The 26,135-nt window shown below is 37.3% G+C and overlaps 1 protein-coding gene across 7 annotated transcripts in view; it reads left to right on the forward strand.

Moving 5' to 3' along the window:
• PRRC2C (proline rich coiled-coil 2C) overlaps positions 1-26,135 on the forward strand; it is a 97,552-nt gene that overhangs the window by 37,631 nt on the left and 33,786 nt on the right. For all 7 annotated transcript variants that reach the window (XM_027868577.1, XM_027868579.1, XM_027868581.1 and 4 more), the window contains exons 7-16: positions 2,006-2,088; positions 2,964-3,097; positions 3,183-3,273; positions 4,813-4,951; positions 7,855-7,944; positions 12,187-12,859; positions 15,551-15,720; positions 17,465-17,711; positions 18,754-18,967; positions 22,531-24,795. In XM_027868577.1, the coding sequence (XP_027724378.1) occupies positions 2,006-2,088; positions 2,964-3,097; positions 3,183-3,273; positions 4,813-4,951; positions 7,855-7,944; positions 12,187-12,859; positions 15,551-15,720; positions 17,465-17,711; positions 18,754-18,967; positions 22,531-24,795 (4,106 nt within the window). The remainder of the gene's footprint in view (positions 1-2,005; positions 2,089-2,963; positions 3,098-3,182; positions 3,274-4,812; positions 4,952-7,854; positions 7,945-12,186; positions 12,860-15,550; positions 15,721-17,464; positions 17,712-18,753; positions 18,968-22,530; positions 24,796-26,135) is intronic.

Genomic DNA, 26,135 nt, shown 5'->3' on the forward strand with positions numbered 1-26,135 from the left:
TAATTCTGCATCTTTTGTCCACCCTTTTACCATGAGATCAGAAGCATTCTTTTATCATTTTTCTGTAGTCATAATTTATAATTGCATTGATCCATTCTGAAGTATTTCAGACCTGTTTTCCTTTATATTATTTTGGTTATCACATAAATTGTTCTTCTGGTTCTATTCACTTTATTCTGTATCGGTCTATATATACTTCTACCCAGATTTCTTTGAATATGTGATATTTATCATTTCTTATGGTATAGTATTGTTCCGTTAATAATAAAAAAATATCATAGTTTATTCAGACATTCTCCAGTTCTTTTCCCCTGTTTCTCAGTTCTGTTGTTACTGATAGTTATCTCTTATCCTCTAAGTTTTCAGTCTTCTGACCTTGTTCTAATATTTGTTTTTTGGTTTGTTTTTTTTCCTCACTGAATCACTGAGTTCTTTGTGTTTTGTTTTTCAGGGTGTCCACAACTTTGGTAAAGTTTCCATCTCCTGATCTTAAGTTTTTAATTTTCTTTCCAAGTGCTCTAATTTTATTCTTTACCTTTTTTGGGGGGGGGTCTTTAGTTTCATTTCGTTGATCTATTGGAGTCCTTGGGCCTAATCCATTCTTTCTGGTGCTCTACTTGTACTTGTTACAGGATAAGATGTTAGCAGACTATTGATAGTCCTATGTTGAATATAGTTCGTCCTGTAGTTCTTGAACTGAGCCTCACTTAAAATTCTTTGAGCCACCACTTGCCTTGCTTTAAAAGTAATATTTCCCGTGGTTCAGCCTTGAGGGCCTTATTCCCCACTGAGCACAAGTCACCATATCCTTCAGACATACATACCATCTTGCTTTGCACTATCTTTTCTATTAGGCTAATCAACTTCCAAGTTAAAATCAATTCTTTTGTTAACCAGAAAATATAAAGCCAGTAGTTAAAGTAAACTCTAATTGAGTTTTCATATACTAACTTTGTGAACTGTGTTTCAGTTATTATGCTAAAAACAAGAAATTCAAAGTTGAAAATGGCCCTTTCTCTAAAAGAGCTTGCAATTCCGGCTTATGAAACTAAATTTTAGAGCAAGATAATTCATATTTTTAATGATAAATTTTTTTAATAATATATTCTTGGATAGATCAGAATCCTATTTGATCCTTATAACTTCTCTGCAAAGTACGTTCTATCACTGTTTGACAGATGGAATTCAAATTAAGTGGCTTGCCTCTGGTCATGTGATAAGTCCTTTTGACACATGAACACATGAACATGACAATGGGCAGGTCATTTAACTTCAGTGATTGTAAGTTGGAGCTAATTTGTCCATCCTCATTGGTGGTGCACATTTCCACGTGGGGAATTCTCTGCAACTGATGAAATCACAGTGTTGAGGTATAATGGAACCAGTTGTGTGATAGATAGTTTTTCAGACTATTTTCTTCCATTATTTGAAGTCAGTTAGCATCCCTAGTGAAATGTTGACTTTTCTTTCAAGGAGAAATCTGGGATCATTAAAAGCACTGTGCTATCTCTCTTGAGTGCAACCCACCTGTTCACTCTTCAGTTCTAGGCCCACTTTACATTACTGTCCATCTGTAGAGCCTGTTCAAGATTGGTATGTTAGTGGGTTCTCCTTCCAGCTGGTAGCATGATCCAGACCATAGTTATTTCTGATCCCTTTTCCTGTGTGGATAGGTGGATCACTGTTTTGAGTGGTGCTGAATCTCATTTCTGAAATCCTCTGGTGCTGTGGGATTTGATGCTATCAGTACAAGAGCTGGTCCCATCAGTAGGCAAGTTGTTTGCCTTTCTGGACATTGGTTTTCTCATCTGTAATGTGAAAGGTATAAAGTCCCTTCTAACCCTAATTACAGAATAGTCACTCAAAATGAATATAATTTATTTTAGGTAAGTAGCAATAATGTTTATTTTAGCTAGTATCATGCCTATGTAGCTTTTTAGGGATAAAGCAGGTTTTTTAAGTTTTAAATTAATTTTTGGGTTAGATAAATGACTTTTTCTTCCAGATGTTTCAGCAGTATCCTAGGATGGCATATCCTCCATTACATGGCCCCATCAGGTTCCCACCTTCCTTATCAGAAGCTAACAAGTAAGAATTTTAAGTGATTAAAGTATATTAGATTGTGTATTCTGTATTCATAATTTCTAGTGATTGTGGAATGCAGACATTTAATAATGTATAAATCTGATTTTAAAATATGATAGTTTTCTGTTAAATCAGAAAAAAAGAATATATTTAAATTTTCCAATGATTTAATGAGTTTGAAATTTTAAGAAAGCATGCCACAAAGTACAAATTGTTCTATTGTTTTTGGTTTTGTTTTTGTTGTTTTGTTTTTTGGGGTTTTTTTGTTTTTGGTTTTGTTTTTAGGCAATTGGGGTTAAGTGACTTGCTCAGGGTCACACAGCTAGTAAGTGGCAAGTGTTTGGTCTGAGGCTGGATTTGAACTCAGGTCCTCCTGACTTCAGGGCCAGTGCTCTATCCACTGTGCCACCTAGCTGCCCCCAAAATTGTTCTATTGATGTGTTGATACAAAAGAAAGAATAAGAAGTAATTTTTGCTTTTTGCAAAAACAGATTAGGATCTTTTCCGTCCCTTGGTTTTCTTTCTGTTTTATTTTTTGACTTGTCCTTTTTGAATTGTGGATCTTCTTATTGCATAATGTTATCTTAGTATGTGTAGAGTAAATAAGGGAAAGAAACTTTTTAAGGGTATATTTTGTAATTGTTAGGCTCCTTTACACTCAATTTTTAAAAGATCGTACAAATTTACATTTTAGTTTAATTTTCCGTGGATAAAGTTTTGGTTCTCTGAAGTATTAAATCCATTGTTCATTCTTAAAAGAACTTGTTTTATTTTGAAGATTGAACCAGAAATTTTCAATCTTGAATTTTCTGCCAACTCAGTATTTCATTCTATTCTGGAGTGCAGTGTTTTAACCCTTACATTCATTTTTCATCTAGAGGTCTTAGAGGGAGAGGTCCACCCCCTACTTGGGCCCCTGAGCCTGAACGCCCCTCTATTCTTAGTGCAACGGAACTCAAGGAGCTTGATAAGTTTGATAACCTAGATGCTGAAGCTGATGAAGGCTGGGCAGGTAAGAATTGAAATTGGCTTCTTAAGTTTATTACATTCACTCCAAGGAATTACTCTGAGTTTTCCTTTATATTTATATTTAATAGGAGCTCAGATGGAAGTAGATTATACAGAACAACTCAATTTTAGTGATGATGATGAACAAGGCAGTAGTCAGAAAGACAGCAAAGATAATTGGTAAGTCATTAAACCATATGTTAAACCATATCTTCCAATTTCAGTGGGTTGCCATTAGTTGTACAGTATTAAACATCTGTGTGAAAACTTTTACCACTTTGCTTCATTATAAAAAAATATCAGTCTTAGCATGTTAATAAATATTTGTAAAGCATTATTTTGGGCTAGTCATTGTGCAGGATTCTGGGAATATAAATACAATAATCAAACAATCCCTGCCTTCCAGGAGCTTACATTGTAAATGGGGAACTGGGTGTACAGATAGAAGCCTTTACAAAGTGAATATATGGCCATTTGAATGGAGAAAGTAGTAACAGCTGGGAGTATCAGGAAAGGCCTTGTGTAGGAGGTGTTTGAGCTGAGCTCAGACTTAAACTCAGCTTCAGTTCAAACCCCAGGGATTCTGAGAGAGATAAGGAGGCAAGTGCATTTTGCAGGTTTGGGGGCAAAAGAGTAGCCTGGACACAGGTTTGATGATGAAAAGTTGTGGAAGAGTGCATGAAGAGGAATCGTGTGTAGACTAGACTAGAAAGTTTAGGGTAGGGCAGGTTATTAAACTGACACTATGTGAAATACTTAAAATGACAAGAGTTTTGTATTTTTTCCTAGGAGCAATTACTAGCCGATGAGTTAATAGGAAGGAAATAACATGGTCAACATGGTGCTTTGGGTCTGCTTTAGGAATATCATTGACATTTGTATAGAAGATAGATTGCAGAGAGAAGGGGCTTGAGACCAATTTAAGGTGATAAAATTCAGGCTAGAGGTGATGAGGGCCAAAATAGGATTGTAATTGTGAGTGGACCGAAGGAGCCACATGAAGAAGAGATGTGGAGGTAGAAGTGACAACTTTTCAGCTGATTAGATGGATGAAGGAAGAGTGCAAACTCAGTGAACCATAAAGCTGCTGTTCTGAACTGAAGCAGAGAAGGGGTGGGGGCATCCAGCGAAAATACTTTGAATTCTGTTTTGTATATGTTAAATATGGCACACTTACAGAACATGTTAGTTTGAAGCATCCAGTAGGCGATTGGGACTGGAACGCAGAAGAGCCACTAGGGCTGTGTATATAAATGTATAGATTTGGAAGTTATCTGTATAGAGATGCTAATTCAACACATAGGACTCACCAAAAGAGTGTAGAGAGAAGAGACAGGGGCTCAGGACAGACAGAGCCTCAGGGTCTGGGTCAGGAAGATGTTATCCAGCAAAGAGAACTAAAGAAATCCAGACAGGTAGTAGGAGGACCAGTAGAACAGTTAGCAACCTGTTTGTTTTGCTATTCAAAGAACTCTAGTATATTTTCTTTTGAAAAAGTTAATCATAGTGCCTTAATATCAGGACTCCTGTGACTGTCTCAGAAATTGACTGCTAATTTTCATTTCCATTTCACTTTCTTTCTTGGAAATCTGTAAAAAGAGACAAGGGTATTCCACAAATCACAATTTAGAAACACTGTTAGAGAAAATGTAGTGGATAAAAGAGATATTGATCATACATAATTTTCGCCCCATTCTTGTTATGCCTTTTGTTCTTTAGTGAAGAAGAAGCACCAAAGACTTCTGAAAGTGCTGAAAACCGCAAAGAAGAAGGTGAAGGTTCTAGCAGCAAATCTCAGTTGCTTCCACAATCAACAGTATCAAAGGGTCCCTATGGAAAAGGACCTCCTTTTAATCAGGTTGGTTGGACTGAGGTATATATAAAGTAATCAGCAAGCGTTCTTTGTAATGGCATGATTGAAATAGTGAGGGGGAGAGAGTTAATACTTAGAATGTCATGCAGCTGAAGACTTTCAAATGTAGTAACTTACTGAAAGCCAGTCATAGCCTTATTTATTTATTTTTGCACAGTCCATGTGAGGTATATCTTAAACATTCTTATTGAATTAAAGAATTTTAAGAAAGGGAGAGACTAGGCCAAACTGCTTGTTACTTTTCTAAATCTTTCTGTTAAAATGTCTTAGAGCCCAGAATGTCTTTCTGCTTAAAGATTTCTAGCAAACAGTTTTGCTTTTGGATAACTTAAATGTTAGTTTATAAGAACCGGAAATCTGCTTCTCTGTTAGGTTCATTCGTATGTTTTTCTTCCATTCATTGAATTCTTAATGAAGCCATTATGTGGGTTTTGTCTGATTCTTCCAGTGAGAAGGAATCACACTATCTGATATCTCCTGAAGCAGCCTGCTCTATTTTTGGTTAATTAAATTGTTAGAGTTTCCTTTGTAGAATGCCAACATATGCTTCACCATAACTTCAACTCTTATCATTGATCCTCTGCAGTTGTGGTTGATCAAAGTTTCTGATTCTTTCAGAGTTGTCTTTATAGTGTTGTTACTGTAAAGGTTGTTTTCAGGTTCTGCTCACTTCATTCTGTACCAGCTTATAACAAAGCTTCCAGGGTTTTTCAGAAAGTGCCTTTTCCTATTTCTTAAGTCACAGTATTCCAATTCATACATCATAATTTGTTCAGCCATACTCGACCAGATAGGTAGTCCCCTTAACTTTCACTTCCCTTTTGTGACAAAAAGAACTGCTTTAAATATTTTTGTACATCTGGGCCCCTTCTTTCTTTGATCTCCAGTAGTTTTAGTAATGTTATCACTCAGTCATAACGATTTAGTGCCTCTTGGAGCATGTTGTACTGTACTTTAAAAAAAGTATATAGTCTAGGATAACATTAATTTTTTGGTGACCATGCAACTCTTATTCAGCTTTTAGTCAAATAAAATCTTCAGGTGATTTTCACAGAAACTTGCATAGCAATATTTTCAACATCTTATTCTTATGATGGTCATGTTTTTATTTTTTTGTTTTTTTGCTTTTTGGTGAGACAGTGGGGGTTAAGTGACTTGCCCAGGGTCACACAGTTAGTACGTGGCAAGTGTCTGAGGCTGGATTTGGACTCAGGTCCTCCTAACTTCAAGGCCAGAGCTTTATCCACTGCACCACCCACCTGCCCCCGATGGTCATGTTTTTAACCCAAGCATAAGTCTTTATTCTTCTTATATTAAATTTTATTTGTTTTGGCCCATTGTTCAACACTGTTGATACTGTTGGAGCTAGACCTTGTCATTCAGCATGTTAGTTATCTTTCTAAGCTATGTGCTTTCTGCAAATTTATGTCTTTATCTAAGTAATTGATGAAAATATGTTAACAATGGAGGACTAAAGACAGTTCCCTTTCTCCAAATTAACCCTTAACTCATTATTAATGAGTATTCTTAGGTTTCTGGAAATCACCTAATCCCAAATGTACCTGCCTTAACTATAACACATTATCATAGAATCCCATATTTCTTCTCTGATCCTCAAGCATAATATGAAAGACTTTGTGTCAAGTATTTATTTACAGGATTTCCCTAATCTAACAGTCTAGCTTCCCTGTAAAAAAAAAAAAAAGAAATGGTAACCTCATATCTTTTTTTTTGATGAAACCATACTGGCTTTTAGTTTCCACAGCTTATCTACATTAGTCTCTACAAACATTTGCCTCTTTTTCTTATAATCTTTTCTCCAAGCTTTCATTCTCGAAAGGTTCTAATTCTCTTGAATTGACATTACCCTCAATATATTAGATTACATCTTCTAGCCACTTTTTATCCTTTGAAATCTAGGATTAATTTCAGGTTGCATGACTTCAGTGTAGCTTCATTTGCCTGCTTTTTGAGGGTGTTTTCTTATCAAAACAGATCTCCTTTTTTAGCATCTATTGTCTTCTTTTAGCAGTAATCTCTAAGTTGTTCAGTTCAACTCTACTGAACTTCATAATTTTTAGGAATAGTGATCTTCAAGTTGAACAGTTCTCAGATAGTTCTTAATCACTGGTATTTATCAGGTCAATATATATATATATAGCTTCCTTGGTTCCCCTTAGCTGTGAGTCACCAACCACTACTACTCCTTTTTTTCTTTGATGACTTGTCTGGCACCTGCTAACACTTGGGAATCCCTATCTCCTTAAATACATCTGCTTTCTCCAGAATTGATCCAAAATTTCATTCCTGTTATGTAGCTCTAAATATTCAATGTGTCCCTTCCTGCTTTGTCGTAGTCTTAGAACATCAGGGCATATTGGCAATAGAGCAGACACCTTTGCATGTTCATTGATTATTGTCATCATTAATAACTCTTGCCTGGTTAGACCAATCTTAGAATATTTGTTAGATAGCCAAATGTATTCAGGTGTTAGGTTTTACTGTAGTCTAATTCCTAGCTGAATATAACTCCCCAAAGTAGCATGATTTCTCTTATGTATAGTAAATTTATTGATTGATACAGTGTCTGTTGATTGATACAGTCTGATCATGGTAAGGATAAGGAAACTTTTACATTACAAAATAAAATTTTATCACAAGCTTATTTCTTAATTAAATGTGGTACTAGTTTAAGAACGGAATAAAAATGTACAAGGAATATAGTATTTGGCCACTAATAGAAATAAAAGCTAATGGTTTACTTTAGATCTTACAGCATGAGATGCTTTTGAAAGATTTTGAATTTTAATTTAGAGTATTAAATATATTTTTTTTTCAGAATGACTCATATTTTACATTTTGCAAATCTTTTCCTCTTTACTAATTAGGAACGGGGACCTCCCCCAGCTCAGTCCTTAGTGCATGAAAAGAACAGTGCTGCCCACTTGCCGCTTCAGCCAAAGTCACTTGTTCAGCAGGTATGATGCTACTAGTTACTGGTTAAAGTGCTTGAATTTTTGAGTGGAAAGACACATGCAAATGTTTCTCACTTGGAGTATGTTTTTCTGGTTCAGGAACTTAATAAAATATCTGAAAATCCATACTTAAAATTATTCTTTGAAGAGACTTGGTTTTGTTGAATCATGAAAATTTAGTGTAGTTGTCTTTAAGCTTTTTAAAGTATTTTTATGTATTCAAAATTGTGAGGGTTTGGGGTGTGGGTTTGTTTGTTTTTTTGTTTTTTAACTTAAGATCTTTCAGTAATTTTGCTTTTTTTGGCTAGGTAGTGGGTTAAGTGACTTGCCCGGAGTCACACATATAGTAAGTGTCGCCTGTCTGAGAACAGGTTTGAACTCAGGTTCTCCTGTGTAGCTCTATCCACTGCACCACCTACCTGCCCTAAATTAATTTCATTACTTTTTTTTTTTTTTTTTTGGCAAGGCAATCAAGAGTTAAGTGACTTGCCCAGGATCACACAGCTAGCAAATATCATGTGTTTGAGGTGGATTTGACTCCTGACTTCAGGGCTGGTGCTCTATCCACTGCACCACCTACCTGCCTCTAAGATCTTTCATTCTTTAGGATGAACTTGAATTTGAAATTGCTTTGTTATCCTTAGGATAACTAAAACAAAATTGGGTTTTAACTTGAATAAAATTAAGTAACATAAACTGAAACAGATTTGTAAGTGATAGGTAAATAGTTATGTTTAATAAATTACGAATTATACAGATACACTCTCTGATGTCACACTTTCTGTTCTGCAGAGACATTCAGTTATGTTATTCTTTCCTTCATCTTATTTGGCCAGCCATAAGCGACCTCTCACTTAATGATCTTTTTCCTAACCTCTGGTCACACATAATCCCACAACATGAACTGTCTATTGGACATTGCTGTGTATGTGCTGTGGACCCCTCAAACTTAGCCTTCTTCTGAAGTTACTGAATTACTGTTGAGGGCTCTGCAGTCACCTAGGTTCACAACTTTGCCATCATCCTCAATTTCTTACTTCCATCCTCATCCCACATATCCATGTATTTACCAAGTCTTGTTTGTGTCTCTACAAGATTCCTTGGATAGACCCCCTTGTCTCCACTCATACAGTCTACATGTCAGGCCGTCATCCTTGGAGAATTGCAATATTCTGCCTTGTAATTGGTTTTCTTGTCTGATCTTTGCCCATTCTGGTCCTTCCCTCACATAATCACCAAATTGATTCTTCTAAAATGTGGTCCTGACCATGTCACCCTATTAGTCAATAAACTCTAGTAGTTCCTTATCTCTGGGGCCAAATATAAATTCCTCTGTTTGGAATTTAAAGCTTTTTCACCCTGTTGTCCCTTCTAAGCTTTTAGCCTTCTTTCACATTACCTTACCTCCATATGTAATCTGTGGTCCAGCCATACTGTGTTCTGAGTTCCTCAAAGGTGATGCTCCTTCCCTTCCTATCTCCATGCAATTGTATTCTGTGTTGTCTCCTCCTTTCTAATGTATGCTTCTTGAGGAAATGGGACTTGTTTGGGAGGAGAAGGGGGTGTATTTGGCATTTAACATAGTACCTGGTACAAAGCATGTACTTCATAAATGTTGATTTAGATAGTTAAGCCATTTAATTGACAGATTTTTAAAATGATTTAATCTTGCGCACTACTGAGTTTTGTGAAGAAATAAGGTGTCCTGTTAGATTTTAAAAATAGAGACCTTGCTTATTCACCTAAAACATTTTTTTTATTTACACACTTATTAATGATATTTCCAATTAATTTTTTTAACATGACCCTGTTTTATTCTTACTTTATGTTCAGCCTTTGTCCCATAGGGAATTAAAAATAATTCAGATTCTATTTAGCCCCCATGTTTCATTGTAGGATTGAACTAGAACAAACGACAGCTTTTTGTAAACTGGTGTTCTGCATCAATCTGAAAAAAGATGGTATTCGTTAACAGTAAGTAGTGAGGGTGTTAGGAATCAGTAAATAAGAGCTTATAGTTATTCCAAATGGCATTATTGTTTGATTTTACAGTGAATACTCGGAATATTAATCACATCTGTATAATTAAATTTAAATACAAAATGAATTCCCATTTAAACTATTTGTGATCTTTGGACAATTCCTTACTACCATAAGATAATAAAGCATGCTGCATTTGCAAGATTAAAATACGTAGGCATCATTGGAAAATGGTTTGTAGTGTTGAATATACACAAACTTGGTTTTAGTGCTTACATGAAACCTTTAATATGTTGTAACTGAGGCAAGTCTGTTGCAAAGTCAAGCCAGTTTTTTCCCCATTTCTATTACTTTAGCCCTCCAGATGATATTTGCATTCATGAAGGTATATGAGATAGTCCTGGCAGAGAGTTTAGCTGGGATTTGCAATTACTTGTATTTTTAAAGTGCATTATTGCACCTTAGGTTTGCATCACCTTGGAATAATTGGTACCTTTAAATTAACTGAAAACTTTAAAATAGAGTAAACACAAAGAATCCTCAAAAAATGATAGTTAAAAAATTAGATCAAAAATATATATTGAATATCTACCATAGAAGATGTTTTTGCTTTTCTTTTTTGCTAGGCAGTGGGGTTAAGTGACTTGCCCAGGTCACACAGCAAGTTAAGTGTCAAGTGTCTGGGCCCAGATTTGAACTCAGGTCCTCTTGACTGCAGGGCTGGTGCTCTATCCACTGCACCACCTTACTGCCCCTGTTTTTGCTTTTCAGAAGCAAATTATACTTATTTACCTTTACAGGCCTTGTTGTATAGTAAAGAGTATAGAAATGGGAGTCAGAATATGGGTCTTAGTTCTACAATTTTATATTTCTGTGAGCTTGGAAAGCCATGTAACTTCTCTGGGTTTCATTTTCTTCATATGAATCCTGCTTGTTGAAGAATAATTCTAGTTCCAGCCCCTGCTTATCTCGTATTTTGCTACAAGAATCAAATAAAGAAAGCACTTTTTTTGGTGATGTATAATACAGAACTTTCCATTGTAAATTAACATCTGGTTCACATTTCATTCTTATTCCCTGAACTTTGAAACATATCCACACATAAACTTATTTATCTTTTTGACCTCACACTTTTAAAATCACTGTGACTAACTTAAAACTGGGGGTTGAGTTTTCTCAGATTTCCACTTTGGTGCGAGTATCCTTAATTTTTTTTTTTTATGTTCTGAATGTCTTTTAACAGTCTGAAGTCTATGGACCTCTCCCTCCAAATAGTGTTTTTAAATGCATATAATACATAGGATTACAAAGGAAATCAATTAATATTGAAACACAAACATCAAATTTTTAAAAACTTATTCATGGATCCTGGTTTAAAAACTCCTGCTATAAAACAGTATAGACCAGTATTGAAGTCTTTTCTGTGATGAAACTTTTAAGCTCTTTTTAAAAATGAACAGGATTGCCATACCAATGTCTAAGTATACTAGTTGGTCTAGAAGAAGCAATATTGATAATCTGATTTATTTCCTAGTATATAGAATCAAGTCATGTTACAAGGTTATATTATAAGGTAACATGATATAATGGAATACCAAAGTGTCATTCAGTCCATCAACAAGTATTTATTAAGCAACTACATTGTATCAGACACTAGGTTTGATCTGGGTAGACATACTCAAAAGTGGAATGATCTCTTACCTTAAAAAGATTACAGTATAGACAAGGGAGACATATGTGTGTATATAAGGAGATACAAAATAGGTTCAACCTTTTTGGAGAGAGGAGGCAAAATCAGTAAAGCTTTTATATAGATGCTAGTGTTTGAGCTGAACCTTGAAGAAAACTAGGATTCTAAATGACATTGTTGAGGATGGAGTGCATTCTAGGCATGGAGAACAGCCATTGCAAAGGTACAGAGACTCAAATTCAAGTGCCAGGTATGAGGGACAGTTATGGATCCAGGATCATAGTATATATGAAGGAGAATAATATGTAGTTAGGCTAGGAAGGTAGGTTGGGGCCAGGTTATGAAGGGCAAATACATATCAGAGGAGAAGTAATAGAGACGTTGGAGCTTATTGAATAGGAAAGTGCCATGGTCAGGCCAATACTTTAATTTAAAAAAAAAAAAAAGATTTCTTGAGATCCAGTCTTTTAACAGGTAGCAGGAAGTTAAAATGATCTTTCCCCATTAGACCTATGATAATTATTCTCCTTTGTGTGTATCTTGGTTAATTGGCATTCTTTATCTTAATATTTCAGCATCCACCTCCTGATCGACAGGCAGGACCTGGAAGATCAGGTCCTTTTCCTCCCAAACAGGTTCCTGATGAAGATGAAGCTTGGAAACAGCGCCGAAGGCAGCCATCAGAACTTTCTGCAGCAGTAGAACGTGCTAGAAAGAGGCGTGAAGAGGAAGAAAGGAGGATGGAAGAGCAGAGAAAGGCTGCATGTGCAGAAAAGCTGAAACAATTAAATGAGAAATATGGCATTGTAGAAAAACAGCCATCTCCTGAAGAAATTAGGGAACGGGAGCGTGAAAAGGAAAGGGAAAGAGAGAGGGAAAAAGAAAGGGAAAGAGAAAGAATAAGGGAGCGAGAGAGGGAAAAGGAGAGGGAGCGAGAAAGGGAAAAGGAGAGAGAACTGGAGCGAGAACGGGAAAAGGAGAGAGAACTGGAGCGGGAACGAGAAAAGGAGAGAGAACTCGAGAGGGAGAAAGAACGGGAAAGAGAGCAAGAAAAAGAACGAGAACTAGAACGGCAACGAGAAGCAGAAAAGGAACTAGAAAAAGAGAGAGAGAAGGAAAAAGAGCGTGAAAAAGAACAGCAGAAGGAAAAAGAAAGAGAGAAAGAGGAAAAATTGGAACGGGAAGAGCCTGCATTACAACCTGTGTTAGATAAACAAGAAAGTGAAAGCTGTAATAAAGAAAAAATAGGTTTGTATATTTTTATGTCATATTTTGGTTCTTGAATAGGTAAAATTTTCACAATCATTGTTTCTTATATTTCAGTAAGATAGTGCCTATTTTTTCCTGTGGTTTTATTGGTGTGAATGTATGCTTCGCCAGTACAGTTCACCAAAAAAGTCCTATTCTTGTCATTTAGTTAACGTTCTTGTGATGACTTCTGCATTTGGAATCCCTCACCAGTCCCTATACTAAAAGATTTACTAGCTTAGCAGCATCTCTCCCATGTCTTTTACTCTCTTCATAGAGCCTTTGAAAGTCCACCATCACCTCTTTTCCACAATGAAGCATCAGAGGAAGACCTCAGTAGAGATCTCAGTTAGGAAAAAAAAAAGAAAGAAAGAAAGCAATACTTTTAATATGAATTCTCTATTATATGGAGTGATTAATTCAGTGACCACTTCTTTTACCTAGACTTCTTTACTGCTCTTGCTTAGGGTTTTGAAGACTTAGTCATACCAAAGCAGTATTAGGTTTCGTTTTTTGTTTCTTTTACAAGTTGGAGGGTTGAGTGGAGGTACATTTCTTCTGAGTTCTTATTTGATTTTATCTGCCAGACTTTGTCAAAAGACTACCACACATCTTTCCCCATCTTAGCCATGAACAATTTCCCCTGCTTCCAAGAAGTATAGTTGGGCATTTTTCTGAAGGAAAAACTCATTAACAACAAATTATAAATTTAGGAGGCTTTTCATGGAAATGCTAATTTTTATAGACCCTAGCAGTCAGTAATTTCAGTTCTTCTATATTACCCTCTACGACTGGGGCAGTGGGGAAGGATAGGAGAGTGTAACTGAAATTATTTTGTATTTCATATGGGAATTCTTGTTATCATTTATTTATTTGTTTTTAGTTAATTTATTTTGAATTATCAGTAAGCTTTTGAGTTTTACTTTCTCCCTTCCCGTCCCCACCTCCCTCCCCAGGACGGCGTGCAATCTGATGTAGGCTATACATATATATTCCTATTAGACATGTTTTCACGTTAGTGATGTAAGAAAGAATAGGAACCATCAGAAAGGGGAAACAAAACACAGCAGAAGAAGAAAAAATAGCAAATAGTGTGCTTCGATCTGCATTCAAACTCCATAGTTCTTTCTTTGGATGTGGATGGCATTTTCCATCATGAGGCCTTTGGAGATGTCTTAGATCTTTGTATTGCTGAGAAGGGATAAGTCTATAAATATTAATCACACAACGTGGCTGTTACTGTGTACGGCGTTCTCCTGGTTCTGCTCATTTCACTCAGCATCAGACCATACAAGTCTTTCCAGATTTTTCTGAAGTCAGCCTGTTCATCTGGTTATCTTTTAGATTGAAACTACTTGAGATAATGTCGATTTTTTTTTTTTTAATTAAATATCATGAATACAACAGAAGTAAAGATGTTCGTATTTTGACTACAAAACATGAGCCTGTAAGCAGTGTGATGTGATAGGAGCATGAACTAGGTAGCTGGAAACTTGTGTTGTAGTTTTGGCTTTGTTATTAAGAAGCTGTAGGACTTGTTAAATTGTTGAATCTCCTTGGATTTCTGTAGAAAATGGGAGCTTTATAGTGGAACTTCTATTTTCTGACATTTTATAATTGTCTGTTTTGGAATGCTAGCCCTAACACGATCTAATGACATTTTTGCCCCAAGTACTGTGAGTACAGTAGTATTTTGCTTCAATATTTATTAATCTGGATTTATTGTTTTGGTTTGATTTAATTTTGGGTTTTTTGAGCATACCTCAGGATTCATCTTTTTTTTTTTTTAGTCATATTACACATCTCAATCTATGATTTGTTCTCAATTAAATTTGATATAGCCATTCCATTTGCCACCACTACGATCTTTCACAGTGCCAATTAACCTATTTACAATTTGTGACTTTGTAGCTCTGTCATTATTTTTTTAAAAAGTGAACTTCTGGACTTCTTGTATGATATCTAATTTTGCATTTGTGTGTGAAACTACATTTTAAATTACATTTTAAAATTTTACCACATGTAAATTCCTTGTTAATTTAATCCTACCTGACAACATACACTGTTCCATAAATACTTAGAATGAGTTTGGCTTACACTTTATTGGATTTCTGTGTCTTTGACTTGAGCTTTCCTTGCAGTTAAAAGCAATTCTCCCACTGAATCTGGGATCACCTCCAGTTGTTTTGATCGATATCTTGCCACTGGACCCAGATGACTCTGGAGGAGAGAGTGAGGCTGGTGCATTTGCACAGCCCTCCCTCACTTAAATCTAAAGTGGAAATTAGGCTAAATATGTATTTATAATTTAGAAATCTAGTTGTTTTGCCTTTTTAATTTGATCTGTGCCCTCTGTCCCCCAGACCCAGTATTTGTGGGGAACCTAGGGTTGTAAATAGTTTTATAAGATTCCTTGATCCACTAGAATCTCAGTGACTTTTCTAGGTCAGATTTCCTAGTTCTAGTATCTGTTAGAACAGAAAATATCTTCACAGAAGTATTATGGTCATCTTCCCTTTAGAAAATGTTATTAAGTTGAGGCATGTGTACAGTGATGTGAAAGACAGATAATAGTTTATAGTACTTTAAGATTTGTAAACGCAATATATGAACTCATTTGATCAAGTGTCTGGAAACAAATTACACAGAAATGGGTATGAATAGTAATTGTCAAGTGTTTTCTTTTGTTAGAGGAACAGCCAGTTTTCACTAGACAAGACAGCAACCGTAGTGAAAAAGAAACCCCACAGGTGGCTCATGAAATAGAACCAGATTCAGGGTCTCAGCCTCGACCTGCTGTTTCATCAGGCTATTCCAAACAGTTTCAGAAGTCTCTGCCACCACGGTTCCAAAGACAGCAGGTGAGAAGAAAAATTATTTTGGGCAATTTTAAAGTCACATGTTTGGTAAACACCTACTTTTTGCAAAACATGGTGAGTAGTGGGTTGGGGTATAAAAATTTTAAATGTATAATTATGCCCGAATGTCTCATGTTGGGTAGCCTTTTGGAATAAGGGCTAGTCTTGGAGTCAGGAAGATCTGGATTCAAATGCTGCTTCTGACACACTTACCTTTGTAACCATTGGCTACTAGTCATTTAACTTCTGGCTACTACAGACTGCTCTCTATGCATTATAGATGAGGTGCCTGTCTCCAGTGGAATATCCACACTAGTTATTTCCCAGATCAATAAATTTACGTCTGTCCCTTCCCACCATATGTCTGTATGTGTATGAATATATATTTTATGTGTAAAATTCTGTAACATATATTTATCAATTTTTGTGGCGAGAGATCCAGTAGATTGTACTTGATTCTGAAAGCTACAGTACCTTCTTAATTGAAGACTTGCATTTTGATAACTGAGTAACTTCTTTCTAGTCTCCCATCACCCTCCTTTCCTACCGTTTTATATAATTTTATTCCTGATTTCAGCACATACTGTCCATTTCTTGGTTTCCATTTCTTTTAATATTGCATGTGGTACAACCTGTTTTTTATTAGTAATGTTTTCAAGTTCCACATGAGAATGCATTGTCATTTCCATATGAAAAGAAATAGATGATTTCTAAGGTTGGTGCAGCCTCTGTTCAAAGGTTCTGACTCACCACATCCTGTTGTGTGTCACTCTGGAGAAGTGACTTAAAATTTTTGAGCCTTAGTTTTCTTTTTTAAATAGTCACAATATTTGTACTACCTCTTTCATAGGGATGTTGTGACAAAAGGGCCTTTGTATATCTCAGAGCAACTCCTTACTATCTCTTATCCCCACTCTCGCCCCGCCCCCCCCAAGCTGTTGCCAAAACCTGTCTTTTCCCTTTTTCAGTATCTCTTCAATATGTCCCCTTCTCTCCTGATAATGCCACCGTCACAGTACAGGTTATAATTTCCTCATGCCAGAACTATTACAGTAGCCTGATGATGGATCCATTCCAATCCATTTTTCATTCAGCCACTGAAGTGATTTTCCTAAAGCACTGGTCTGACCATTGTTATCTCTCTACGTGGTAAATACCAGTGGTTGCAGGATCATATACAAAATCCTCTGGCACTTGGAACCTTTCATAACCTCCCCAAAAAACACACACACACACACACACACACACACACCCCCACACACCCCTCTTACATACCTTACCAGCCTATTAACTATACGTTCCATCTCCAGCTGTTCTCCATGGCTCGAATGCTCTCCCTCCTCATCTGTTATTTTTCCTTTTAAGTCCCAACTAAATTCTCACCTTCTACAGGAAGCTTTTCCACGTCACTCTTATTCCAGTACCTTGCCTCTGTCCACATAGTTGTTTGCATGTGGTCTTCCCTGTTAAATCATGAGCTTATTGAGGGTAAAGACTGTCTTTTATTTTTCTTTGCATTCCTAGCTTAGCACAGTGCCTGGCAAATACTGGACATTTAATAAATACTTATGGAATTATTCATCTTTAACAGTCTGTGAAATGTGTTGTAAAAGGTTAAAAATTTAGTTAAGTCTTATATTCAGGTTAATTAGCCCTATAATTGAATTCATAATTTTTCATTACAAATTTAAATTTGAAAGGCTGACTTATTCCCACTCATTTGTGTTGATCTTGCATTGCTTTTTAGGAACAAATGAAACAACAACAGTGGCAACAGCAGCAACAAGGTGTCCTTCCACCGTCGGCTCCTTCTCAGCCTTCCAGTGGTGCTGTCCCTCCTCCTCCGCATAGAACTCTTTACCAGCCCATGCAACCTCATCCTCAACATTTAGCTTCCATGGGTTTTGATCCACGTTGGCTTATGGTACAATCTTATATGGATCCCCGAATGATGTCAGGAAGGCCTGCTATGGATATTCCACCTATACATCCTGGTATGTTGAAGTTGTCATTGTTATAAACTAATGTTTCAATTCATTTTTCCCAAATTGATCTTTTAGTTCTTCAGCGTCTGCTTTGTGTTCCTTGATTGACTTTTGCCAGAGACTAGCTAAAGAGGAGAACATAATGGAGTAGTGTTACTTCATTTCACTTTAAATACAGATTATTAAATTCTATCACCGCCTTACCTTACAGTTTTTCATCCTGCACGGGAGAGGGAATAGTTGCTGGGGGTAAGGAGAGTAAGGAAGAAGAACCTTAAAACCCACCACTGATACTTTATAGGGCTAAGAATGTTTTGCACATCTGTAGAGACTTTTCTCATTTATAAATTCCCATGAATATGGTGGCAGTCAGTATGGTAACTTAAATATTATCTACATTTTACAAGAGAAGGGAATGAGCATTAAGAACCTACAATATGCTAGGCACTTTGGAAATATTGTCCTGTTTGATACTCATAATAACCCTGGGAGTTAGGTGCTCTAATTATCCCCATTGCGCAGTTGAGGAAACTACAGGAGCCAGAGGTTAAGTTGACTTGCCCAGGTCTCACAGCTACTAAAGGTCTAAGGATGGATTTGAACTCATATCTTCCCATCTCCAGGCCTCAGGCTCTATTCACTGTACCATCTGGTTGTCTCTGTTCCTTAAACTGTTATCCTGTCTCAAAGTTTAATCATGCTTTCATTTAACCCTTTTCATGAAACTTTCCCATAATCTAGCACTCTAGTTCTTTTCCTTTTGTTTTACCCCTCTCAGGCTTACAAGTTCCTTGTGGACAGAAAGTATGACATGTCTTTATATTGCTTTTAGCATCTACCACAATGCTTTGCATGTTAAGTAAAATTTTTTTATTTTCTATATTTCTGTACTTTTATCTTTAGAAATGTACTCATTTCTCATAAAAGAAAATTCACACCAACCCCAAATATACAATTACAGCATTCTGTTATCTCTGCTTTTGTACTGTTTACTTGTGATTATTATTTAGCTTAGTTTCACATTTCGTTTGTTTCTGAACTCTTATGATAGGAATGATTCCTCCTAAGCCCCTAATGAGAAGAGACCAAATAGAAGGTTCTACAACTAGTTCTGAATCATTTGAACATATTGCTCGATCAGCAAGAGACCATGCTGTTTCCCTCACTGAGCCTCGTATGATGTGGGGATCAGACCCCTATCCCCAAGTAGAACCTCAGCAGGCAAGTTCTCCCCCCAAGTTGACTGAAGAACCCAAGGACCTAAGGTAATCATTGTGTTACACAATCATAAGTCAAAACAAAAAATAGTCTGTTTCCTCTGTGTATGTGTATTGGTATAGTCTTTCTTTTTTTTTTAAACAATTTATTAATTTTTAGTTTTCAGCATTCACTTGTGTAAGATTTTGAGTTTCAAATTTTCTTTCCCTCCCCAAGACGGCATGCAGTCTGATAGAGGCTCTACTTATACATTCATATTAAGCATATTTTCGCATTAGTCATGATGTAAAGAAGAATTAGAACCATTGGGAGGAACCATGAGAAAGAAAAATCAAACCAAAACAACAACAAAAAAAGGAGAGTAAATAGTACGCTTCCATCTGCATTCAGATTCCATAGTTTTTTCTCTAGATGTGGATAGCTTTTTCTATCGTGAGTCTTTTGTAGTTGTCTTAAATCCTTGCATTGCTGAGAAGAACTAAGTCTATCAAAGTCAGTCACAGTGTGGCTGTTACTGTGTACAATGTTCTCCTGGTTCTGGTCACTTAACTCAGCATCAGTTCATATAAGTCTTTCCAGGTTTTTCAGAAGTTAGCCTGCTCATCATTTCTTATATCACAGTAGTATTCAATTACATTTATATACCACAGCTTGTTTAACCATTCCCCAATTGATGGGCATGCCATCAATTTCCAATTCTTGGCCACCACAAAAAGAGCTGTTGTGAATATTTTTGTACATGTGAGTCCTTTTCCCATTTTTATGATCTCTTTGGGATACAGAGCTAGAAGTGGTATTGCTGAATCAAAGGGTATGCACGTTTTTATAGCCCTTTGGACATAGTTCCAAATTGTTCTCCAGAATGGTTGGATCAGTTCACAACTCCACCAGCAATGCATTAGTGTTCCAATTTCTCCACATCTTCTAAAACATTTATTATTGTCCTGTTTCATCATATTAGCCAGTCTGATAAATGTGATATACCTCAGAGTCATTTTGATTTGCATTTCTCTAAATCAGTAGTGATTTAGAGCATTTTTTCATATGATTATAGATAGCTTTAATTTCTTCATCTGAAAACTGCCTGTTCATATCCTTTGACCACTTACCAATTGGGGAATGACTCGTATTCTTATAAATTTGACTCAGTACTCTATATATTTTAGAAATGAGACCTTTGGCAGAGACACTGGTTGTAAAAATTGTTTCCCAGCTTTTGCTTCCCTTCTAGTCTTGGTTGCATTGGCTTTGTCTGTGCAAAAGCTTTTCAATTTAATATAATCAAAGTAATCCATTTTGCATTTCATAATGTTTTCTATCTCATGTTTGGCCATAGATTCTGAAGGTAAACTATTCCTTGCTCTCCTAGTTTGCTGATAGTATCCATCTTTGTATCTAAATCATGTACCCATTTTGATTTTTATCTTGGTATAGGGTATAAGGTGTTGGTCTGTGCCTAGTTTCTGCCGTACTATTTTCCAGTTTTTGTTAAATAATGAGTTCTTGTCTCAGAAACGGGAGTCCGTTTTATGGGAGAGTGCATCACATTCACATTCACAGTTATGGTTACTATCTGTGTCTTTGTCTCCATCCTAGGCCCGCCCCCCAATGCTTTTCTTTCTCCTTTCTGTGTTTCCCTCCTCACTAGTGTTTTGCTTTTGACCATCACCTTCCTCAGTCCCCCCTCCCTTCTCTTAGCCCCCTCCCTTTTCTTCCCCTTTCCCCTTACCCTTATTAATAATGTTTTTTTTTTCTGTCCTGTTTACCTTTTTATGCCTCTCTTGAGTCTTGTATTTGAAGATCAAATATTCTGTTATTTTCTGGTATTTTCATCAGGAAGGTTTGGAAGTCCCCTATTTCATTAAATGTCCATCTCCTCCCCTGAAAGATTATGATCAGTTTCGCTAGGTAGTTGATCCTTGGTTGTAATCCAAACTCCTTTTCCTTAGGGAATATCTTATTCCACACCCTGCGATCTTTTAACATAGAAGATACAAGGTCCTGCGTAATCCTGACTGTGGTTCCATGATTTTTAAATTGTTTCTTTTTGGCTGCTTGCAGTATTTTCTCTTTGACCTTGTAATTTTGGAATTTGGCTACAATATTCCTTGGCGATTTCAATTTGAGATCTCTTTCAGGAGGTGATTGGTGAATTCTTTTGATGACTATTTTACCCTCTGGTTCTAGGATCTCAGGGCAGTTTTCCTTGATGATTTCCTAAAAGAGGCTTTTTTTTCCTATCATGGTTTTCAGGTAGACCAATAATTTTTTAAATTTTCTCTCCTGGAGCTGTTTCCCAGGTTGTTTTATCAGATCTGTTTTACCAATGAGGTATTTTATGTTTTCTTCTATTTCCTTTTTCATTCTTTCTGTTTGACTGATTCTCACTCTCATAGTCATTAGCTTCCACTTGCACAATTCTAATTTCTAACAAATTGTTTTCTTCTATTAGATTTTGTGCCTCCTTTTCCATTTGGCCTGTTTTACTTTTTAAGGTATTCTCCTTAGTGAGTTTTTGTGCCTCCTTTTGCAGTTGGCCAATTCTGCTTTTTAAGGAATTGTTTTCTTCCATGTACCTTTTTTCCATTTGGCCAGTTGTATTTTTTAAGGACTCGTTTTCTACAGTTAATTTTTGTCCTTTTCCAAGCTATTAACTCTTGTACTCACTTCTTTTCCCAGCTTTTTTTCTACCTCTCTTATTTGACTTTTAAAATCCTTCTTGAGCTTTTCCAAGAAGTTTTTTTTGGGCTGGAGACCAGTTCATATTCCCCTTTGAGGTTTCAAATGTGGATATATTGACAGTGTTGTCCTCTTCTGAATTTGTGCCTTGATCTTCCCTGTCCCCATAATAAAAATCTGTGGTCATTGTCCGTTTCTTTTTGCTCATGGTGTTTGCTTATTTCCTGATGGGGAGCAGAGGGCACTGACCCAAGCTTCTTGTGCTGGGAGCCAGGGATCCGGTCACTGGCTTTGTGTACTGGAGCCTCAGGTGCTGGCAGTTGGAGGCTCTAGGATTCTGGCAGCTCATCTGGTGTTGGGCTGGAATCAGCAGCACTGGAGCTCTCGGGGTGAGGCGTCTGGCCCCTAGGGGATGCCTCCTTGCACGGGGCTGGTTCGCTGCTGGCAAATGTCTCTCAGCCTGGAGCTTTATCTCTTGGAGTTGCACTTCCCCGAGTTTTGCTGAGGCCCTGGGAGACTTGGCTGCCAGAGAATGCCTTCGCATGTGGTAGTTTTCCAAGCAGGTGTCCACAGATTCCCCTGGCCATACTCAGGCACTAGGGGGTCCTTGTGTTGGTGCTTGCTTGCTATACCACCCTGGGGTTGGGTTCAGGATCTCCCCCTGGTATGCTGAGGAGGGGCTTTCCACTGACTTGCTGGGATGCCTCCTGTTCTGTTCTGCTCCCTTTTTAGAATTCTTCCATTCAAAATGCTAATTTCTGAAGTTTTAAAATAATTTACAACTAGCTGCTTGTAATTTATATTTCTATAACGAGGATTGGGAATCTTGTCTTTTGATGATAAATCGTTATTTTTTGTAATTCAGTGGTGTTGAAGAGAAAACCTATTTAAGGAATACTTTCTCAATAATTTTTACCTCTTTTTAACATAGGCCTGAAGCCCCATTGGAACAAGAATTAATGGCTGCTTCCTACCCAGTTGAACATACTCAGTTGGACACTCATCCCAAGGCAGAATTTTTCAGAGATACTGGTGAGGCAGAGGTACAGAAATTGCCAAACAAGTCTTTGGAAGATACCAGACCTCCTCCCAGTGACACAAGTAGTCAAGCAACTTGTTTTGAACTAGCTGATCAGAATGTTGTTCCCGCCTCTCAGGATGATCAGAGTCCAGTTGGAGAAAGTCAGTCGGTCAGGAAACGCAGTGTGTCCCACGGATCCAATCATTCTCAAAAACCAGAGGAGCCAAGGAATGACGCACCTGCAAACATTCCTAAAATAACTAACAGGTGCACAGATACAAAAGAACCCTCAGAACGGCTCGAAGATAAGCCGAAAAAGGAAGGTTTTATAAGGCCTTCTGAAGGACCAAAACTTGAAAAGTTGTACAAATCTAAGTCAGAAACACGATGGGGTCCAAGGCCTGGCTCTAGTAGAAGGGATGAAGGTGGTGACAGACCTGTGAGAAGATCAGGACCTATTAAAAAACCAGTACTTCGAGATATGAAAGAAGAGCGGGAACAGAGAAAGGAGAAAGAGGGTGAAAAGGTAGAAAAACCAACAGAGAAAGTTGTAAAACCTGAAAAGCCTGAAAAGAAGGATCCTCCTCCACCTCCTGCAGCTCAGGTTCAACCACAACCACTTCCACCACCTCCCCAACCAGAGCCAGAGAAGCCTTCTGCTGAGACTTCATCTTTGGCTAAAAAGCTGTCCCAAGATACTGTGAAGCCATCAGAAACTGTAGATAATGTTCACATAGAACCTGCCATTAAAACATCAAATCAACAGACTGCTCCTCTTCTTGTAACCAAGGAAGAAAAACAACCTGAAAGAGTTATTGGCAAAGAACAGGGAGTAGAAAGACCACGAATAGATTCACGACCAATGAAAAAAGAACCAACATTACCCCCTCGAACTTACTGGAAGGAGGCTAGAGATAGAGATTGGTTCCCAGATCAAGGCTATAGAGGTCGAGGACGTGGGGAATATTACTCCAGGGGTCGAAGCTATAGAGGTTCTTACGGTGGACGTGGTCGAGGGGGCCGAGGACACAGTAGAGATTATCCTCATTACAGAGAGACAAAGCCAAGAATAGAGCATGCACCTTCTGGATCTCTGAGGCAGCGAGAAGAAAGTGAAACTCGAAGTGAAAGCTCTGATTTTGAAATAGTGCCCAAACGCAGAAGGCAGCGGGGTTCAGAAACTGACTCAGATAGTGAAGTTCATGAAAGTGCCAGTGACACTCTTCCCTCGGACAAAGATAGTTTAAACAAAGGCAAGCATCCTAAAAGGGAGGAACGCCCTGAAAACAAAAAACCTCTGAAGCCTCTGCTTTCTTTCAAACCTGAAAATAATGTCCGAGTAGATAACAACAGACCACTGGAAAAATTATATGTAAGGGATGATGAGAATAAGACCAAACCTGGCTTCCTTCCTAAAGGAGAACCTACTAGAAGAGGCAGGGGGGGAATGTTCAGACGTGGTGGAAGGGATCCTGGAGGCCGTCCACCACGTCCTTCCACATTACGAAGGCCAACATATCGTGACAATCACTGGAATCCACGACAAGCAGAAGCCCCCAAACCAGATGATGGAGAGCCACCAAGAAGGCATGAGCAGTTTATACCTATACCAGCAGATAAAAGACCCCCAAAATTTGAACGGGGGAAGTTTGATCCAACCAGAGAGAGGCCTCGAAGGCAACGGCCTGCACGACCACCGAGGCAGGATAAACCTCCTCGATTTAGACGGCTAAAGGAGAGGGAAGCTGCTTCAAAAATCAGTGATGTGGCAGCCACTTCTGTAACAAATGGCACAATTAATAATGTGGTTCAGGAACCAGTTAGTACTACTGGGGATATTTCTGGGAATAAGACACCAGATTTATCCAATCAGAACTCTTCAGATCAAGCAAATGAAGAATGGGAAACAGCTTCTGAAAGTAGTGATTTCAATGAGAGACGGGAGCGTGATGAAAAGAAAACAGCGGATTTGAGTGCACAGGCAGCTGCAAAGGCAGGAGAGAATGTATTGCCTCCAAAAAGGGAAATAGCAAAAAGAAGCTTTTCCAGTCAGCGACCTGGAATAGATCGCCAGAATAGGCGAGGCAACAGTGGTCCACCTAAATCAGGAAGGAATTTCTCTGGTCCTAGGAATGAAAGAAGAAGTGGTCCTTCATCAAAAAGTGGGAAAAGAGGGTGAGTATAAGAGAGAGAGAGTGAGTTGATTTTCCTTTGTAAGGGGCCAGGAGGGAACTGGTGAAAGAATTAGATTTATGAATTATGCTAGTCATACTTAATGTTAGTTGCTTTGGAAGTTCCCAAAATGATGTAAAAAATATGATCCCTATTCTCAAGGGAGAGAGATATCAGGTTAATTCATGAAAATGCGGTGAATAATCTAAATTTGTTAATATCTAATTTCGTTGCTGTAGAAATTCAGAGGAAAAGGAGATCAGTGAGACCTCAAGTAGTCAGGGAATGGTACATGTAAAAATGATTGTCATTCAATTAACCAACCAGTCTTTAATAATCGTGTATGCTAGTAAAGTGGTTTAAAAAAAAATAGCAGTTCCTGACCTTGGTAGCTGTGTGTAATAGTAGAGTCTTTTACATCTATAGTGTGTTACTCCTATTCAAATGTTGACCTTGAGAAAATTAATTACAATAAAACTGTCAAGAAGAGTGGTTAAGCACATAGATAGCTTTAGAACTGTTACATGTACAACCTTTAACTCTTTAGTGGTGCTAAATTTTGTATCTTATGTAAGATAATTAAAAATCTCAGTGACATTAGGTGTTTAATCCATCTGGTCATTTTGAACTTGAGAAAAATCTGAATTTGGGAATTTTTCTTGGCAGCAATACATTTAATGACATTAATAAACATTAATATCCTGATCCAGTGAAATTTATTACCATATTTACTTGTCTATAGCCTGCTTTGTTTTGTCCAGGCTAATTTTTTGAGACACAAAGCCCATAGGCTAATTTGAATTGTATTTCTCAGACTACATTATTTGCATTGTGCTTGAGTGTATATTATTCAGGACTGTAAATGAAATTATTTTATTTTAATCTATATTATTGAGCTTTATAAAATATATTTCAGCATGTTCACATTTCTCTATCTTAACCTGCAAACAAATTGGGAAAAAATAATGAACAAATTGGCAAGAGGCTCTGAATGGGTGGTCTTAATTTTAAAAGGCATCTTTTGAAGGCTTGTATTTATTAATGCTAAAAGGATCTGTGAGTTGAATTTAGGGGACAAACGGTTCCCAGTTTTTCTGGGTAGAAGGAATGCTTTCAGTATATTACCCCTGCCTCTCACATCCTGAGTTCTGAATGGTTTGCCTTCTTAAAACATTCCAGGGCCAGTGATTCAGTGTACTCAGTTTTACCTGCCATATTTTCAGAAACACATTAAGGTTCATTTCCAGGTTAAAGAAATGGGCTGCAGGCAATTGTAGTAATAATTATATATTGCTTCAAAAGAGAAAAATGAGGCATAGGAAGATTAGGACTCAGAACTCATG

Source organism: Vombatus ursinus, unplaced genomic scaffold (assembly GCF_900497805.2).
Source record: "Vombatus ursinus unplaced genomic scaffold, bare-nosed wombat genome assembly UNPS02014789.1, whole genome shotgun sequence".
In the NCBI taxonomy this organism is placed as follows: Eukaryota; Metazoa; Chordata; class Mammalia; order Diprotodontia; family Vombatidae; genus Vombatus; species Vombatus ursinus.